The sequence below is a fragment of the Dermacentor albipictus genome, chromosome 6 (assembly GCF_038994185.2).
Source record: "Dermacentor albipictus isolate Rhodes 1998 colony chromosome 6, USDA_Dalb.pri_finalv2, whole genome shotgun sequence".
NCBI classification, from domain to species: Eukaryota; Metazoa; Arthropoda; class Arachnida; order Ixodida; family Ixodidae; genus Dermacentor; species Dermacentor albipictus.
Window position 1 is genome coordinate 23,480,001 of NC_091826.1, and position 19,825 is coordinate 23,499,825.

Genomic DNA, 19,825 nt, shown 5'->3' on the forward strand with positions numbered 1-19,825 from the left:
GCTGGGCATGTCTACCGACAGTGCTCCTATCGAGAGCTCGGACTACGCGGATTCTCAGCGAACTCGCCGCGACCTAGGTTCGGCCAGCGTCCTCCTGAAATCGAAGAATACGTTGCCCAGCAGCGCGGATCTCCATCAGCTCGACACCAGTCACGCTCCCCTTCGCCGCGGCGGTTTTCTCCGACTCGCCGTACGTATGCAAGCGTGGTGCAGGGTCGGTCGCCCAGCCCACGACGGGAAAACTAACCACAGCGACCTTTGGGGGCGAGGCCGCTCAGTCTGGACGTGCTCAAGGACCCCCACTGACGCGTACGCGGACCGACGATACATCGACGACGACAGTACCTGCTGATTACAGAAAAAGAATTTCCTTGGACATTCCTGTACTGCTTGACGGTCGTGAATTGAGTGCTTTAGTGGACACTGGAGCGGATTATTCTATAATCAGCGAAAAACTGGCCACCCTTCTGAAGAAAGTGACCACGCCTTGGAATAAAGCGCCAGTTCGTACAGCTGGCGGGCACATCGTCACACCACTCGGCATGTGCACGGCACGAATACAGATTCGCGGTTCTACGTTTGTTGCCAGTTTGAGCGTTCTCCCTCAGTGTTCTCGAGACCTAATCATCGGCATGGACTTTCTCAGGGAGCACGGCGCTATAATCAACATTCGACAACGCCTCGTCACTTTCTCGACAAAAAGCGCCACAGCGACGACCAACACCATCCACCCTCGAGCATCTCTTCGTGTCATCGATGACGCTGTCACGTTACCACCGCGTGCAAGTGTCGTGGTTAAAGTGGCATGTGACAATCTCATACACGGTGAAGCAGTCGTAGAAAGCAATCGGTCTCTCCTGCTTTCTCATGGTGTTTGCGTAGCAAGAAGCCTTGTCGATCTCCACGATGGCCACTGTGAGGTTCTTGTCACCAACTTCAGCTACGAACACCGGCACCTTTTCCCCGGTACTGTCATCGCCTACGCCGACCCGATCGCCGATGTCACTGAGTGTTTTGTTTCCGAGGCAATCGGCACTGCTGACGCACCTCTACGCAACGTCGACATTAGTCCAACGCTTCCTGAAGAGAACAGACAACCCCTGCGCGAGCTGTTGCTTGAGTTCCACTCTTGCTTTGCACGGTCGTCGAAGGTACGTCAAACATCGATTACGAAACACCGTATCATCACCTATGACGACGTGCCCCCCATACGGCAACAGCCTTATCGTGTTTCCCCGACGGAACGACATGCTATTCAAACGCAGGTGAAGGAAATGCTTCAAGACGGCGTAATCCAGCCTTCATGCAGTCCCTGGTCATCGCCAGTCGTTCTTGTTAAAAAGAAAGATGGCACGCTTCGATTTTGTGTAGACTACCGGAAGCTAAACAACGTCACAAAGAAAGACGTGTACCCGTTGCCTCGTGTCGACGATTCTCTGGACAGGCTGAGGCACGCGAAGTATTTCTCCTCTATCGATCTGAAAAGCGGCTACTGGCAAATTGAAGTCGATGAGCGTGACCGCGAGAAAACTGCTTTCGTAACTCCGGACGGCCTTTACGAATTTAGAGTACTCCCTTTCGGGCTCTGTTCCGCTCCAGCCACATTTCAGCGAATGATGGATACTGTTCTCGCTGACCTCAAATGGAAAAGCTGCCTCGTCTACCTCGATGATGTCGTTGTCTTTTCGGAAACTTTTGACGAGCACCTTCGACGCCTTCGGAATGTACTCGAAGCCATTCGATCGGCTGACCTTACACTCAAGCCAGAGAAATGCCATTTCGGTTACGAGGAACTGAAGTTCCTTGGTCACGTCGTAAGCGCGGCAGGTGTTCGGCCTGATCCTGAGAAGACTGCTGCCGTAGCAGCTTTTCCCGCTCCAACCGATAAGAAAAGTGTGAGACGATTTTTGGGCTTGTGTGCATATTATCGCCGCTTCATTGAAAATTTTTCGAAGATTGCCGATCCGCTATTTCGCCTTACGCGTGACGACACGCCATTCCTCTGGACTGATGCACAACAGACCGCCTTTGCGGAGCTACAACGTCGCTTGTCTTCTCCTCCCGTGCTCGGTCATTTTGATGAGGATGCCGACACAGAAGTACGCACTGACGCCAGCAATATCGGTCTCGGAGCTATCCTGGTGCAACGACAAGACGGCACTGAACGAGTCATAGCCTACGCGAGCCGCACTCTGTCACGCGCAGAGTCCAATTATTCCACCACAGAGAAGGAGTGCCTCGCGGTTATTTGGGCTACCACAAAGTTTAGGCCGTATCTCTACGGGCGGCCATTTAAAGTTGTGACCGACCATCACGCTTTGTGCTGGTTGACCAACCTCCGAGACCCTTCTGGACGATTGGCACGTTGGAGTCTGCGACTCCAGGAATTCAACATCACCATCGTGTACAAGTCAGGCAGGAAACATGAAGATGCTGACACGTTATCACGGGCACCTATTAAATCTCCGAATCCTGACGTGGAAGACGACAGCGCCTTTCTGGGAGCCCTCAGCGGGCCGGATCTGCTCGCTAAACAGCGGTCGGACGCTGAGTTAAGACCCGTCATCGATCACTTAGAAGGCGGCATCGCGTCCATTCCTCGCCCACTTTCGCGACGGTTGTCGTCATTTTGCCTACGAGGGGGCATCTTATACAAAAGAAACACTGGTGCCGGCGACAAACCACATCTGCTAGTAGTACCTCAAGCCCTTCGCGACGACATCCTATTAGCCTGCCACGACGAGCCGACGTCTGGCCACTTGGGCTACTCAAGGACTCTGGACAGGGTACGGCAACTGTACTACTGGCCTAGACTGACTGCTTGCGTCAAACGCTACGTGAAAGGATGCCGTGAATGCCAGCGCCGCAAGTCACCACCCTGCAAGCCTGCAGGCCTTCTACAACCCATCGACCCTCCGCGTACGCCGTTTGATCAAGTTGGAATGGACCTTCTTGGACCATTTCCCTTGTCTTCCTCCGGCAATAAGTGGATCATTGTCGCAACTGACTACTTGACGCGTTACGCTGAGACGAAGGCACTACCACGCGGGACAGCATCTGAAGTTGCCCAGTTTTTTATGCATCACATTGTGCTTCGGCACGGCGCACCGTCATTCATCATCACTGACCGAGGGACGGCATTTACGGCGAAGCTTCTGGATGACATCTTCAAGCTGAGCTACACGAGTCATCGAAAGGCCACTGCATACCACCCTCAGACTAACGGCTTGACAGAAAGACTCAACAAAACACTGGCCGACATGCTCGCTATGTACGTGGATGTGCAGCACAAGACGTGGGACGAAATCCTACCGTACGTAACGTTTGCGTACAACACTGCCACGCAGGAAACTACACGCTTCCCGCCATTCCGCCTCGTTTATGGTCGAGATGTCCAAACTATGCTAGACGCCATGATGCCATATGAAGATACCGACCAGCTCGACCAGTTAGCTCCTGACGTCGAGGAGTACATTCAGCGCGCCGAGGAAGCGCGTCAACTGGCCCGCGTGCACATAAGACAGCAGCATTGTATCGATGCAATAAGGTACAATCTCCACCATAGACAAGTGACCTATGAGCCTGGTGACCAAGTTTGGGTTTGGACACCCATTAGACGGCGAGGCCTCAGCGAGAAACTCCTCAGCAAGTACTTCGGACCATACACAGTACTAAGGCGTGTAAGCGCCGTGAACTATGAAGTGATCCCAGATGGAGACCTGCCATCGTCCAAGCGCTGTTTACCACGCGCAGAGACTGTACATGTGGTCCGCCTCAAGCCGTATTTTACACGGTGAAGTGTACTAGTGAAACAACCTTTTGTTTTCGCTGTCGTCGCGTCTTCCTCCAAAGAACTGTGAAGCGTTTTTTTTTTTTTTGTTCCCAACCGCAGAACACATTTTTCAGTGTGGATTTCCGTATGTGCTAGCGCGTTCCCCCCCCCCCCCCGCATTTTTTTTTGTCTTACCTAATTTGTGTAGTTTCCATGTACGTTTTGTGTTTGAGCATCGAGTCGATGCTCCGTTGGGAGGGGGAATAATGCCACCTGGTGTTTTGAGCCAGCGCTGCGTGCCCAGCAAAAACGGTGATTGAAGACGACGAAGTCAAGGATCTTGCGCCGGCTGGTGAACCGTCCTCCTTGTGTCTGACGTTTTCGTGTCTGGCTGCTGATCCTGCTGCTTATTCTTGCCTTAGCGCGTGACAATATAGTGCCAGTGTTCAGACGAACCACCCGATCGCATCATAATGAAAAGATTAAAGGAATATTCCTACCGTACTAGAACGTTCGAAAATTATTTCTTTCCGAAGACAATTCGTGAATGGAACCAACTATCAGCCAGCATTGTGAAATGCCCAACTACAGATACATTTGTACACGTGCTTCAGTTGTAATAATTTTTTGCAGTCAGTTGCAATCGCCAGTGCTTCAAACGCTGCGCGTGTGCTTTACTTGTCCTCCTTCTTTTTTTTCCTTTCTTTTTTTTTGACAACGCGTTTTAGCAGGTGTTTTCGTGAGTACGTTTCTTAACTTCTTGTCGGTTTTTGTAGCACGCTTGTTGTGTCTTGATTTCTTTTATGCATGAGCACTTTGCCCTCGTTTTTCGTGTCACCCATTCCTGCTTACTGCCTCATCTGGAGTCTAGCAGTACTGTATAAATAATATAGTAATAAAAGTAAAATAAAGACACGTATACAGCTGCGCTCAAATTTCACAGTAGGGAGTGTCGCAATCATCGGTTTTTTTTTTTGTTACATAAAATGAGGTGCGTTTAGATAACCAGCCGAGAGGTTGCATTGATGCACCTCAGTAATAATAAGTAATAATAATATTACTATTTTTTATTCCCAGCAATAGCAAATACATATTGACAGAGTAGACGGCTAGGAATAAGAGCAGAGAAATAGCTGGGGGGGGGGGAGGGGGGGCAAGGAATGAATGATTATACTCTGCCACAGTCACATGATGGTCACGTGTGCTGTGGGAGTAGTCCAAATACGCCGACAAGATAAAAACCATGAACAAGCGCATTCATCGCTTAAACTTCCTACTTCTGAATGCACTTCTCGGCGTGTTGCGATATTCTGCAGCCTTCATGGCGTAGGCTTGCGTACTGTGGAAAGCTTCACTGCAAGGTGACTATAATAATAATATTTGGGGTTTTACGTGCCAAAACCACTTTCTGATTATGAGGCACGCCGTAGTGGAGGGCTCCGGAAATTTTGACCACCTGGGGTTCTTTAACGTGCACCTAAATCTAAGCACACGGGTGTTTTCGCATTTCGCCCCCATCGAAATGCGGCCGCCGTGGCCGGGATTCGATCCCGCGACCTCGTGCTCAGCAGCCCAACACCATAGCCACTGAGCAACCACGGCGGGTTGCAAGGTGACTATAGCATATGTTGCTGTTTCGTGGTTGTACCTCTCTATCACGACTGGTAATTAAACAGCAAACATTTTTTGCGACAGGAATTCCAGCCATGAATAAATGGGACCTATGGTATTCGTCATACTATCAGAAGAAAATACACGATAAAGTTGTGCTGTGTGCAGTGAAATGCGAGAACGCAACGCAGACACTGACCAACGAAGAAAAAAAAAATAGCATAGGTGTTTTTGCATGGCCTTCGAGATGCGGAGGCGCATTTTCCCCGTCGCCACACCAGCCGCGGGACGTTCGTTCGTGAATACACAACAACGCGGTGTTTTCCATCTTGCGCGAGTAGAGAGCCTCCGAGCGCGGCGGTCACACTGAGAGCAAGCCGAAAGCGCTACCTCTCCAAAGACAGTATGGACCCCTGGATTCGAAGGCTAAGGAGGATGCCGTCGCCCGAGCTCACGCTGTGGAAGTTACGCTAACCAAGCTGGGGACGAAGCCGAGACCGCCAAGAACGTCTCTCGCACCTACGAAGTGCGAGGTAGAACACTACAGGATCTCAAGAAGACTATACCCTTAGCCACACAAAACCCAACTATGGAGCAGTCGGTAGCCTGGAGAATGCTGCAGACAAACACATACGCTGGTATACACATACCAAGTAAAATCCACCCATCTGCATATGAGGTACGTTGAGAGCAACCCCCCTTTTTGTCACGCCACGCGGGCCTGCCATAAGCAAACGGCAGTGGTAAACATCGATCGGGATGCCAACCATCAAGACTGCGAAAACTTCCACTAGTACGGAGGAATGCGTGATCATGCGCAGACCACAGCATGCCGAGGTTGCACACAGACGTATGGCCAACTCATATGCGCGGAAGCACCGGTGTAAGGCCGCCGTAATTAACCTACAGCATGCAGTGACCGTCTGGCTGCGAAAAGCACGCCTGTATCAGAGATCCGATACATAATAACCGCAACACGTGACTCACAATTCTTATTTTGGATCGTATAACGAAGCCCCGTAGGGCCTGCCAAAAATTGCCATGGCCGACGGTATTTCACGTCGTCCCGGCGGGGTATTGGGAAAAGTTTTCAACTAGCAATAGTCGCCCCTCAGTTATCACTTCATTGGGTACGACACCGCCTCTGCGCAAAGCTAACTCATTCCGCCTTTGGACGAAAGTGCCCCTCAGGCATAACCTAGGTACTGACCCAAGCGTAGCGAGGCACATTTATTAAAATTATATTTGAACTGCACAATAAAATAAACGTTTTACATAATCTGCTAACTGAAAATTTGTTTGCACAATTACCTTTATATACAAAGTTAGGTAAAATACAGTTATCTTTTCTAAACTTGCTTTAGTAGTGCCGTAAATTTAATCAAATCTGTTGCCGTTGAGCGACGGAGAATTGAACGGCACTCGCAGTAACCGCCGTTAGGTGGACAGTACCTATCGTAAATATCTGACCTGCGCTATCCTGAATTCTAGGTGTTGCATATAACGGAACTTTGTCGTTTTCTCCTTTTTGAGTATTCTTCATTGCTGTATGTGCAGCTGTGTTGCAATCGAGAGTGGCTTCGAGCGCCATTCTCCGATATTACTCCATTGAGTAACAGGAAGCTGCTAGCTCACGCGGGCTAAAGTTCTCTGCAACGAGTATGCAACTTTGTGAGATAATTAACTCATGGGCGTATTTCTGCTAAGTACAGTGATAAAATAGTTGCCAGAATCGAGCGAACTCAAGTGTTCTCCGCAGACTTTTAGTAAGTATTTCATCATGTTCGAACCAGGCATGTTTCTTGGGGCACCGCTGCTCATGCCACACTTGTTAACATTTTCGGGCCCATTGGACTCACGTACACGGCTCATATGCTTATGACAGTTGCATGTAGCCACATTTCGTTCATCTGTTTCCTGCCCACCGTTGCCTCATTTTGGCTAGCTTGAAATTGTTTGACGGCAACCGGTCTGGCCTGGAAAATACATGTCCGAATATGCGAAGTGAAGCATCGATCAAAAGATTAGTGAAATCAACGACGTTTCGCCGTCGTACTGAAGAAGCCTCGTGAACGGTAAAACCGATGAAACAAATGCAGCGCGTTCAAGTAAGCGTGTGAGGCAAGCAGCGAGCATACATCGGTGGAAGCCGCCTGTCGTTGCATGGTGTGGGTGTGCGTGTAACGCAGCTTCGACAATTCGGTCTCCGCCCACACCCAACGCGCGTGCGACATGGTTAGACATAGCTCAGGCCAAATAGAGACCACCGTGCCAAGTGCGCGATCCATTTGCACGTGCCTACATCTGCATTCCATCTGCATGGCGTTTTTTCTTTTTTCTTTTTCTTTCTCACCCCCTTTAACTAGCTAGCACGTGTGCAGGGCACTTCCACAGTCAGTCCTGTGGCCTGCAGTTTGTGCACGTATGGCGAAGACTGTTGAGGCCACTCACCATTTCTGGGCATCGTACTAGTGCAGCTTGACGTGTTCCTTGAAATCACCTACACTCGCCATAATATACAACTACACCGGGGAAATTTTCGTGTAGGAGCTTCTGTATTACGTTTTTGTGCTGAAACATGCACAATTTTGACCTAGTACTTGTGCATGATATGAACAATCATCTCACTCGTTCCTGGGGCTTCCATTGTACAACTACCATGCTTATCCAATATGTTTCATCAACACCTTCACATTGAAATTTAATGCCATTCTTGCTAGTGCAATGAGGTGGAGTTATGAAAACCAACTGCTGATTAACCGAGGTGAGTCTATAATCGTGGTGTTTCAGTCATTCCAAAGAAACTTGGCCGCTGCACCTGGTATCGTGTTGGATTGTCGTCACATTACTGTTTTACATAGTCTCTTATTTCCTGTTTACTAGAATGCAATCTTAACTTTGTTAACGCATTAGCTTGTGTTACAAAAATAAAGACTGCATTTTGTATGCATGCATTAAGCAATGAAGACAAGAACGACTGCAAATTGGGCAAGTCTGAATGTATTCATTTTCTACACGACGTCCTTGGCATTCTTTGCTGTGACCTTGCTCACTTTGCACATCATATATGAATGAGTAAATATATTTTGTTCAATATCGGATAACTCTGTGGCCTGTGACGGGGTGCAGGAAGGAAGCATATGGAGCTTCATTTATAGAGAAAGACAAGGACTGGTGCAGACTTTCGAGTTTTATTTAAGGGAAAAATCACAATCTCTGCAAGGTGCAAAAGTAAGTCAGGAAATGTTTTTAATGGGGCAGTGGAACACTTTACACCAAGTGTTTCTACATGCCAAATGTGCAGTAATTCTTTATACACATGCACTTTACCAAATGCCTAGTTTTTTTTTTTTTTCCCTTCTCTGGAAATGGTTTTGTCATTGAAAGTATAGAGAACTGCTGGGGGGAGTTAATTTTGGTGCATAATTGTCACGGCACAAGAGCACACAGAACAATGAAAAAGATGGTAAACACAAATGTACATTTGTGTTTCCAGCCTTTCTCGTTGTCCCGTGTTCTTGCACCTTTTACAATTACACTTCTTTTTTTTTGCTACAGCCCTGCCATACTTATCGGCATGTGAAATTCAGAAGCCAATCTCCCAATTCAGTGTTGGTGTTTCAGCTTAGCCGCGTTGATGCTAAGCTCAGTTTGTATTGTCATGTGTAATCTCATTCATGTTATATTTGCATCGCTGCCAGCTCAGTGTTACACAAGTGCATAAGTGGCGTGCATGTCACACTCCATTAGCTTTTTCAATAAAGTGTGTGCACCCATCTTTCTCCATCTAATTTCAGCAATAAATAATTCTGTAGCACAGTACATTGTCTACAATTAATGCCATCTGTCATTCTTGAAAGGATCGTTAGTGGCCATTGCTATACACTCGTTCCAATGGGAAGAGTCGCTATAGCCATGACTTGTTCCTATCTTGTACTCTGATGCCCGGCTAGGTGGGCACGCATTGCCTTCAGATGCAGCCTTCTTTTAGCCTGTGACTCCAAAGGTTGGATTACTTCATCTTAATAGCATTTATTTACGTATGTATGCAATAATAAGGATGTCTTTTCTATCGCAACATCTCTCACTGAAGTTATAAACATGGTACAACACTAGCTGGTTGGTTCTAGACATCTAGAGACATGGTTGTGCAGAGTTCTGAAGCTAAATGCAAGAATTGAGTGCACATATCAGCATAGTTTGGTGCATAACAAACCCCCTCATAAGTTCATTTAAAGTCCTCCATTGGGAAGTGAATAACATCTAAAAAGTGTAAAATGGAAACATTATCTTTACAATTATAATTAAGCAGACAGGCAATTCTGTCAAAATGTTTGGCTTCCAGTCTCTATGTACAGACTTTATAAGCTAAAGGCAGTGCAACTTGCCATGAAGCATATCAGAACCCTGAAAATAACTTGTTTTCACGACTATTAACTTAATAGTTAAACCCAACCCGACAGGGAGTTCTGTCAGAGCATCTTGTCTTCATTCCATCAGATCATTCCAATCATCATACCATCAGATTCCATCATTGACTTCAGTGCGGCAGACCTTGCTGTAAAGATAACCTTGGCACACAGAACCACATGCACCGGACGCTTCAGAGCACAGCAACTGTTCTGAAATGGCAGATGGATGTTTTAATTCATGTTGCCTGTGCTTCAATAAGGTGTGATTTCATTGTGCTTATAGTACCTGCAATACCAACTGCCTTAAAAAGCCTGTAAGCAATATAATTCAATCCCACTTCAGGAGATTCTATTGCTGAATACAGTTCCTGGTCTCTGTGTCGTACCTAGTGCAAGAATAACACTATGCACAGTTCAGAACCTGCCTTTCAACTTCTTTAATTACTTGCCCTAGCAAAAGGGCAGCATTCAGTTCCTGGAGGCGCATACAGCTGCTGCCATCGCTATTTTCCACCTGGTTTTATAGCAAAGCCTTCTTTGCCTACTTTCTCAAGTTTGGTGTGGCTGCCCCTCTGATGCTGGGGTGGTTGCTGTCCTAGCGGATATATCTGTGGGTACATATATACATATACAAGTTATATGAAAGCACCAGCAAAGTAGCTTGCATAACTCTTGTATGCTGACCAAGTATGTGTACCTCCCTCTTGTATGACAAATATTATTTCTTTAATAAAACCTGAACATATAATTTCAGGCTCACAGAGGTCTCAGAAGCCCGCAAATCTGTGACTGACACCACTTTCGTTGATTTAGCCATTCAGTATGTGCCACTGAGCCCATTCTGGGCCAGTCCTCCAGAACAGGTATGTCCCACTGTGACACAAGAGGCAGAGAATTTGTAAATTGCTTGATAGGTGTCTTACTTTTCTGTGAATACACCTGTCATTGGCGTCTTGCCCTCAACAAGCATCATACATTGCCTTCGTCCTAGCGACATCACAGCATACATGTCACGCACTGTGCATTTGCCCTATTTCGAGTTTGCATTTCGGCATAGCTTCTGAATAATACAGTATGTAAACATAAAGTTTGCACGACAATAAAGTTGCGACCTTTGTGGTGATAAACGTAGTCCATAAGATCACTTTGCATTGCATGAAAGTAAGCAAAATTGCACACACTGCCATTAGTTGTAAAGCATTCAATTACCCAATGTGCTTTAGTAAAGCTTAGTTTTATGTACGTAAATACGAACACGTGCTTTGCATGTGCTTTTTTTTTTCATCTTTGATTTAATTGGACAGGCTTAAAGGGTTTGTCTTTATTGACAGTTTCTATTGGGTCTGAAATCTCTGACCACAAAGTAATGAGAGTGACAAACCAGGAACCTTGGAATGCCTAAAACCTGCCGACTGCACACGTTACCTTCGAAGAGGGGAGGGCATGGAAACCTGCTGTATATACAACACAGGAAATATGAACAGACCACAATTCACTAGACACAGAAAGTGCTATCCTTCCGCAGTTGTTTCACTTGCTGAGTAAGTTGTGTGGCCTCTGGTATGCTCTACTTCTGCACTCCGAGCCCAAATGCTGGCCAGTCATGGATGATACACCTTGACTTCTACACTTCCAAATGCGCAGCACTTTCAAAGTCGCCACCAAACAAGCATCCACAAGCCGCAAGGCGTGGATCACGGATGTTCAGAAAAGTTTAGTCGCTACTTCTGGTGCACTGAGGCAAGGTGGGTCTTCACCAAACGAATCGGTAGACGATGACAAAAGCGGGCATCACGATGATGAGAAAAAGGGGAAGAAATGTATTTTTATCACTGGTACATGGTTAGTGACTTGATCAGTCTCGAACAGTCCTGGTTAACACGGGGGCCAGGACGACCTTAAATAACCTCCTGCATACAGCCAAGATAATCGGCAAAGAGGTCTCTTGTCAAGGAAAGCAAGGGGGCCTCCACAGAACAGGTTGTTTACCTCTCAAGATTCCATGGTTGTCGAGGTCATCTCGAGAAGGGGCTGCAGCTGTGCCCATGGAGGTCACAGCCTGACCATTCGCCGCAGAGTTTTGGTCTTCTTACAACTTGTAAAGTCAATGACCCCCTCCTCTCTGTGGCTTGCTTTGTTGCCTGGGTCAGCTCAGGATATGGCAGGGGCCATAGGGCTCACATTTTCACCTAGTCGAGGGCAGTTAGCTTGACAAGGTAAAGCGAGCTGGAACTTTGCCCGGACTTGTGACGCTGAATTCCAGGCCAATCATAACAGCATCGAGAATGTACTTCAATGGCAAATAGTCAACAGCTTCTTGACCAAGATACCTAGAGGAGGATACCAGAGAAGCCTCAACCGGGGCCTTAATTTTAAGAGAACTAGTAAATTTTATTTTCCTAACCACTTTCCTTCAAATGTGAATCATTGGCTTGACTATCTTCGACTATATTGCTAAAATTTTCTTTCACGAACTCTCATCCCTTGCTGAAATGAGACTACAAACTGCATGCCACGGTCATCTACTGCGTGGGAAATCACTGCAAATGGCTGCTTCAAAGTATGTAATGCAGCAAAATTTAGGTCGTATCACTTGGCTGAAACGACTATAGAGAGTTGTAGGGTATAATACTTGCACAAGCTTCCTTATGCATCTAGAGGCTTTAGGTGCACTAGTCACTCAAGCATACTTATCTGTGCTCGTATAAGAATTATAACTGCATTTGGTATACTTTGGTACCAGTGTAGCAGCAGTCGCTCTCAGCATGTACAATAATCTGAGCCTTTCTGCAAGTGTAGGTGTTTCATGAAATCCAAAGTGTATGAAATTTTTAATTGAAAGCACACTGCAATGCAGTACTACACAGGTCTGCAATGGTGGCACCATTTTATAATAAAAAAAGAAAAGTTGGGCCAAAACCATGCTTATTTCATTTTAGCTGCCGCAAACCAGTGATGAGTTCTTGGAACTCCCCTCCCCCCGACTTGACCTTCCCCACCACGATATGAATATTGCCACAACTAGCTTCGAGTCTGCTGTGCAAGTATGCTGCACAACCTCACAATGTGCTAGATAGTATGCTTTATAGTTCTGGCCCTGATCAATGCTACTGATTCAGCCATAGCTTTAGTCTTTAGCTACATCACATGCAGTTCTCCATATCTAAAATGTATACTTGCCAGATGTCCAATCACCGAGTACAGAAATGGGCTAGTTTATGGTTGATGCACAGTTTGCTAGCATTAAAAACGACAAACAGAACACAGCAGCAGGGGCTTCGGAAGAGTATTGCAAATGGGGGAAGCAGGAGGTTGGTACCCAGAGCTCACTTCACTCTGCATACTTTTCTTTTTATACTGAAGCCCAGGCTTTATTATATGAGGGGACACCCCCCCCCCAAAAAAAAAAAATTTAACATGTGGAAGCCCTCAACCACACTGCCCCCTCTTCAACTTCTGGAGGCCCTGCATAGTAGACCATCTTGCTCTTTCCAATCTACCTTCAGCGGCGAAAAATTACTTAGCCACAATACCACATAGCACCATGATAGCGAAGGAGAACGGTGCTCATATGGCTGACAGAAGCCAATAGCCACCTCTAGCTTAATTATCAAAGCACTTCGGCGCACCGAAATATTTTTCCTTTCTCAATATACCACAAGACTTTATTTCATCAGTTACTAAGTAGGCGCATTCAGGATATCGGACAAGTGCCATCCTCTCCGTCTACCTCAGTATATTACCCAACAACTGCACAGAGGGGTTCAAGAATTATGGGCAGCTTCGACATGGTCTCGGAGCAGATTCCCACGTGTGAATGTCTTTGGGCACGATGTACAGGCAAAGGGCCGCTCCCCTGTATGCCTCCGTGAGTGACGTTTCAGATCCTGAAACCTGAGGAATGACCTGGGACACTGCTCGCAGGTGAAAGGCCTAACACCTGTGTGAGTGGTCACGTGCTTCTTCAGGTTGTCACGCGCAGAGAATGCGGCCGAGCAATGCTCGCAGGTGTACGGCCGTTCGCCCGTGTGCGTACGCAAGTGGATCCGCATTTCGGCCTCGACAACAAACCGCTTGGCGCACTGTGGGCAACTGAACCGCTTGTAGCCGACGTGCCTGTGCACATGGCGCTGCAGGATGCCCTTCTGGGAGAACGTCGCCGGGCAGAGATGACACTCAAACGGCCTCTTCGACGTGTGCGTGACCAGGTGCCGAGTCAGGTGGCCTTTTGAGCGAAAGCTTTTAGAACACTGATCGCAAGAGTGGTGCTTCTTTGAGTTGGTTTGTTTGCTTGAACCAAGGGACTTCGTGTTTGAATGCTTTGCAATGGTGCCGTGTGCTGTGCAGACATGCTGTTGCAAACTGACACTGTTGTCAAGCTCTTCTGGACAGAGGTGACATGCATGGCGAACGGGGTTAGGCTTCTTGGTATGGCAAGCCACCACCTTCACAAATGCGCATTCACGGCAACATGCATTCTCCTTTTCTTCATCGGGGCACATAGGGTGGTCATTTCGGACGTGCTCCACAAGGCTTGATGCATCCTCGAAGCTTTCGGGGCAAAGATTGCAATCGTAGGCTCTCACGGATGACAAATTATCTACGGAGTCATCGACGTCCGTTGCCCTGGCAGTGATATTGAAACGCTCGCTCATCGACGGCTTCTTGTCTGAACTCTGCCGCTCACACGAATGTGCGACCCGGACATGCTCGGTGAAGGTGGATGAGTCCTTGAAGCTCTCAGGGCAGAGGGTGCAGTTGTAAAAGGACGGTAATTCATTTACGAAATCAGCAGCGCCTATTGCCCCAGAGACATCGAGACGATGTTTGTTCATCAACGGTTTCTTGGCGGCACTGTGCAATTCACAGGAATGCGCTATCTCTACGTGCTCAGTGAGGACGGCTTCATCGGCGAACTCTACAGTGCAGAAGTCACAGCTGTAGCGTGGTTTGGACAGACTGCCATAGCGTTCATCGCGCTCAAATTTCAGGCCATGACTGTTGGAACATTTCACACTGAAGGCTAACTCATGGCCATCAATGTGACCCTGCAGAGCGAATGCATCATCAAACTCTTCTGGGCACAGATGACAACTGTCAGTCTGCTTGACTCCGTGTTCCAGAACATGTCGATCAAAATTGTCCTTGCTAGAGAAGCTCCTGGAACATCGGGTGCAAATGAACATTTCACTAATGGCTGAGACTTGTGCTGTGCCGTGTTCAGTGAGGCCTGTGCCGTCGAGGAACGCTTTGGGACAAAATTCGCTGTGGGAATGTCTGCAGTGAGTACGATAATGGCACTGAAGGCTGTCGTTGTTAGCAAACATCTTTAAACACGAGCTACAGACATGCCATCGTTTGCCAGGATGTTGCTTTACACATTTTTCAGTGTCTGGCACTTCGTGGCCACAGGCAACATTTACTGGCAGTTTCTGGGCAACGCCGCCACACAAATTCGATGATACGTCCTTTAGCTCTTGGAATCCACATACTTCATCAGCTTGCTCCTTGGTGTCTATTTCTTGGCTATACACTTCCTCAGAGAGGTTGGTGCAGTGAGTGAAAGTTTGTTTCTTAGTGCAGCTGTGCATTCCCGGGCCATGCGTGCAGTTCACTGTAGCATACATGTTTTTGCAGGCTTGGTTCTTCTTGGTCCTGGCCCGTCACAATGTCCTTCAGGTCACTGTGTTCTCAGATGATCTGCTCAGGTTTTAACATCAATGCATGACTAAGGAGCTTGAAACGAGCGCAGCCCACATTCTGAATGAAATTCAAGGTGATATCGTGGGGCACATCAGCGCTTCTGAGAAGTTCGATGCCATTTTGAAGAGGTGGCAGCAAACTGTAAAGGAAAATAATAAAGCGTCAGAAGCGGTGAAGCTGTCACGCCCACGTAAAAATATGCCACCAACTTTTTCATCATTCAAAGAGTTCTTAATTTTTGTTTAGGTCGGCTGAACAGCTAGTTTAGGCAAAACAGCAAATGGTTTTTATTGTTCAGCTGTATTTCCAGAAGAGGCAAATTAATTTGATCCCGGGGTTCTACTTGCCAAAATCATGATCTAGAGGCATGCTGTAGTAGCGTGGGACCCTGGGTAAATTTTGACCACCTGGGATTCTTTAATGTGCACCTAAATATAAGCACACACACGTTTTTGCATTTTGCCTCCGTAGGAATGTGGCCGTGGCTACTGGAATTGAACACACTCAGCAGCACGTCATCTGCGCTGGACTATTGTGACAAGTAAGAAAAGGCAGATGTTACCCGCACTGGAAATTACAATATCCTAGTTGCTAACTTAAATAATTTGCTAATTATATATTTAATTATTCAATTAGGACACACATTGCAGTAGCGAAAATACAAGCTGAGCAATGCTGAAATCATGTCTGCATGGCAAAAAATCCTAAATCTAGCATCACTTTCGATATCTCCCATAAATGTGCAAAATACAAATGGCATATTGCAGTAAACTCCCAAAAAGTGTCCCTTTAGCAGTTCAAGACCATATTTAACTGCAACACAACACACAGATTGTTTTAGTAGTTTAGGGTACGGATATTTTCAATGTAGTGCTACTTTAGTATGTAATTTTGCTAATTAAGATGCAACTTCACTATACTGCTAACACAGCTTCACAACTGCAACAGCTTCACAACTGCAACATGTGCACTAACATGAATAGTGAAAAAAGTTAATTAGTGAATACTTTTAACCAGCTACGTCAACAGGACAATTAATTTCCCCCTCTCCAGGTAATTTACCTGAGCAAGCCGAACACACAATTTGCAGTTTTCCAAGTCGGCTGTACTGCAAGCCAACTTTCCAATCGACAAACTTTCGTCGACAGACTTTCTTCCTCTAAACTACAGAATTTCCATGGAGAAAGTGCGAGCATGAGGACTTTCCTAGGACGATTCCAAAAATGTAATTTCACCGCCTTCTCTACCTGCCGTACCCTCGAGTAGGGGGGTGCGCTGAAGTTTGGTTAGTAGTGGTACATTCGAGGCTGCCGAGTGAGAACAGTAGTTTGTTCAACTAGTTTGTGGACTAGATTTTGGGGGAAAACAGACTTCCTTGCAAATGCGCAGCTACGGCCGGTCTGGAGTGCACGTCTGGCGCTGGGCACGAAACGCAAGTTCGTGATTGGCACTCCGCTTCCCTAAAGCTGCTCGAGAGTACACCTTAAACTGTCGGGTCATGCCAACGCATTGGTAAAAGTAGGGGCAGACTTGGATCACAAGATTTCTAAACAAATAAATATGGATTGGAGCACACCCGCTCCGAAGCATCAGGTGGCCATTTTCCCAGCACGAACATATAACTTGAAAAATTTCGTACCACCACCTGTATGACGTTTTGTTTCAGTCTGCTGTGTTTTAACACGTGTATTTTTCTGTTCTTACCCATTCCCATCTGCAATGCCTGTGGCCTTAATTCAGGGTTCAGTAATATGATAAAGCGACCTGAGAAGGTAAAGACGGCACACGAAACGGAAAACAATAGGTACAATGTTTTATGAGTAATCCACACAGCGGCGTGCATTACAAAGTGGACCCGGGTAGCATATATTCTAGTTTTTATTTTTATAATATTATTATTATTATTCGTTCATTCATTCATGCATGAAAGGCCGCAGAGGCACATTACGTGAGGTGTGGGCCATGGAGATTAAGATAAATAGAGTTGGGGAGGTCATGGTAATGGAGCAGTTAAGCGGAGCGTCTGTCGCAGTATGCAGACGATGCAAGAGTTTGGGCCTTCGAGCTGACGATTCTAATTTTACGATTCTGGCAGGAAAACGGAAAGAAATATCGGGGCAGACAAAACTGAAGAGAGCTATATCAAATGCACAAATGCGTGTGACGTTCGGTCGTGGTAGTGAACAAACGTGCGGTCGGTAGACACCGTAAATAAGCTACAATTGCAACACCGTGCACCTAGTAGAGCTCGCACTACGGACACAGAATGGAGGCAGCATCGGCAAGAGACATGCCGGTGTCGCACGGCCGCTTTCGATCGCGATTGAGCCCGATCCGGATCAAAATTCTATCCGGATGGGACTCGAACGTGATAAAAAGAGCGCCGTGTGAGACCGGCGTAAATCGAGCATTCTTTATGGCACCAAGTTACAGAAATTAATCGGAGCGCGCGTGAACGACGCGGGACACAACCGACACCACATACGCAGTTTCTAAATGCAGACAATGTTAACTTTTTTACTTCTACTTACGGAGTGAAAACAGTGACGCCAAAAATGTGGATTCCTGTTCGTCGGGATTCTGTGGCAACATGGCACGGCGGCCCGCGAATGCTGTCAAAACACGCGCTACCGTACCACGGAACACGCAGCGACCATGTGAAACCCACAGAATAAAAGTTAAAACGTGGGTTATAGAATAAAGAACCAACCAAATATGAAAGTAAATATGAAAAATAAAATAAAGAAAATAAAACCAACCAAATCTGAAATTTAAAAAAAAACACTATGTTTTTGCAACGTTTGCAACATAATCGCACACTGCGCTGCATTTGACCACATGGAACTTCTGATTCGGCAGGTTCTGTAGTTTCGGTTCTAGTTTCGGTCAGCCGACGGTGTTACAGTGCTTCCGTTGAAAGATGTCATCACAAGTGGAAAACAAAACACCAGTAAGCGCAACATCTCCCTTCAAAAGTAATAAACAAAAGTCACGTGCACCCTACACCAAGCCTAATGCTACCTGCCAGTTCTCTCATACAAAGACGTGCATTTTTCACCACACATATTACTATTTCAAAAACAACAAAAGAAATTACTGCACGCTTGCCGCTGCTCTGTCCTTGCTCAAATTACATAGAAGGATAGCTTTCTATGGTCCAGTTGTATTGCTCCCTCCTAATTTATTTCATTCTTTCATGGCAGTAGGCATGTTTTTGAGGGAAAAGCTCCTTAATACTTACACCTGGGCGCGGCAAACGTTCAAAATTCAGATGTCAAAAAGCCATATGGCCCAAACCAAAGAAATTTCCTAACATTTCGTCTGAAGAATCGTGAAAGCGAACTTCCACAAGTTGCCCTACCAGGTTCAGGAAGCTCGTAGAGTCGCAGAGCACGTACGTGAAAGAAACCACAGTTGGAAGACGCATGGACCTGCTCAAATGCTTCGCCAGCATGGCATGCCATCACAGCATTCTTATGACAGACAGGGCACTATTCAATATCGAAGCGATCTTAAACCACCAAAATGATAGGGTATTGCCAGAAAGTCTCAAAGAAGCCAGTGTCAACGGAAGAATTGCCTTAAGGTTTTCCCGTCATCAATCGGTGATAAAATCTGGGACAGTCGCTTCTGATGGAAAGAGATCACTAGTTTTCTTGGAGAAAGGAGCAACAGTAAATGGAAGAAACTATGTGGAAGTTGTTCTGGAGGAGGAGGTACTGCCTTGGGCTAGATCCTATTTCGGAAACTGTCAGTGAACGTATCAGTGGGATTCTGCTCTGGTTCACAAGGCGAAGATGGTGCAACGATAGTACACAAAGAACTTCCCCAGTTTCATTTCCACGTTAATATGGCCCTTAAACTGCCCAGATCTAAACCACCCTGACTTTTCATTTGTGTTTTTGTAAAATAGCAGAGCCTTACCTACTCTTCACCACAATTTGGCTTCTCTTCATGGGATGTTGGAAAAAGCATGGAGTAAATTAGATGAAGACTACATCCATGTGCTGCCATCTAAGCATTTCCGGAACGACTTGAGGCTTGCATTTGCACAAAATGTGGTCTCTTCTGAAAGCGTATTTGTATTTGTAATGTAGAACAGGACACGTAACATTAACATAAAGTCTTTCTTTTTTTGTTGCAATGCATTGCAACCATAATTATGGGTCTTTATTTGAGTGCAAAAACTTTTGCCACACCCTCTAGTTACAAAATACACTGCATCTAGAGGTGTAGCAGTGCATTGTAGTGCCAAGTGAATGAAGTGGGTTGATATATTGATTCGATGCCTTGTGCACGTTTATGAGGCTATGATCCCATGTGGTAT

At 46.4% G+C, this 19,825-nt stretch overlaps 1 protein-coding gene, 1 long non-coding RNA gene and 1 other non-coding gene across 3 annotated transcripts in view; 1 reads left to right on the forward strand and 2 right to left on the reverse strand.

Annotated features, from left to right (window-relative positions):
- Positions 1-6,397: 6,397 nt before the first annotated feature.
- On the reverse strand, positions 6,398-6,539 carry LOC139047164 (U4 spliceosomal RNA). The gene has a single exon (XR_011507075.1). It is a non-coding gene; the product is annotated as a U4 spliceosomal RNA (small nuclear RNA).
- A 363-nt stretch (positions 6,540-6,902) lies between these two features.
- The window catches only part of LOC139060895 (uncharacterized), a 185,128-nt gene continuing 172,205 nt past the window's right edge, over positions 6,903-19,825 (forward strand). The window contains exons 1-2 of the long non-coding RNA XR_011515076.1: positions 6,903-7,149; positions 15,970-16,039. This is a non-coding gene — a long non-coding RNA (uncharacterized lncRNA). The remainder of the gene's footprint in view (positions 7,150-15,969; positions 16,040-19,825) is intronic.
- Positions 11,593-18,183, reverse strand: LOC139060892 (oocyte zinc finger protein XlCOF6-like). Its single transcript, XM_070540164.1, has 2 exons — positions 18,030-18,183; positions 11,593-15,637 (listed from the first exon to the last, which is right to left on the reverse strand). Exon 2 carries the CDS (start codon positions 15,420-15,422, stop codon positions 13,560-13,562), a length of 1,863 nt encoding a protein of 620 aa, XP_070396265.1. The 5' UTR covers positions 15,423-15,637; positions 18,030-18,183; the 3' UTR covers positions 11,593-13,559.

What these genes read in the sequence shown, in the direction of transcription:
- LOC139060892 (XM_070540164.1), bottom strand. Translation starts at nt 15,422, where the DNA reads ATGTATGCTACAGTGAACTGCACGCATGGCCCGGGAATGCACAGCTGC.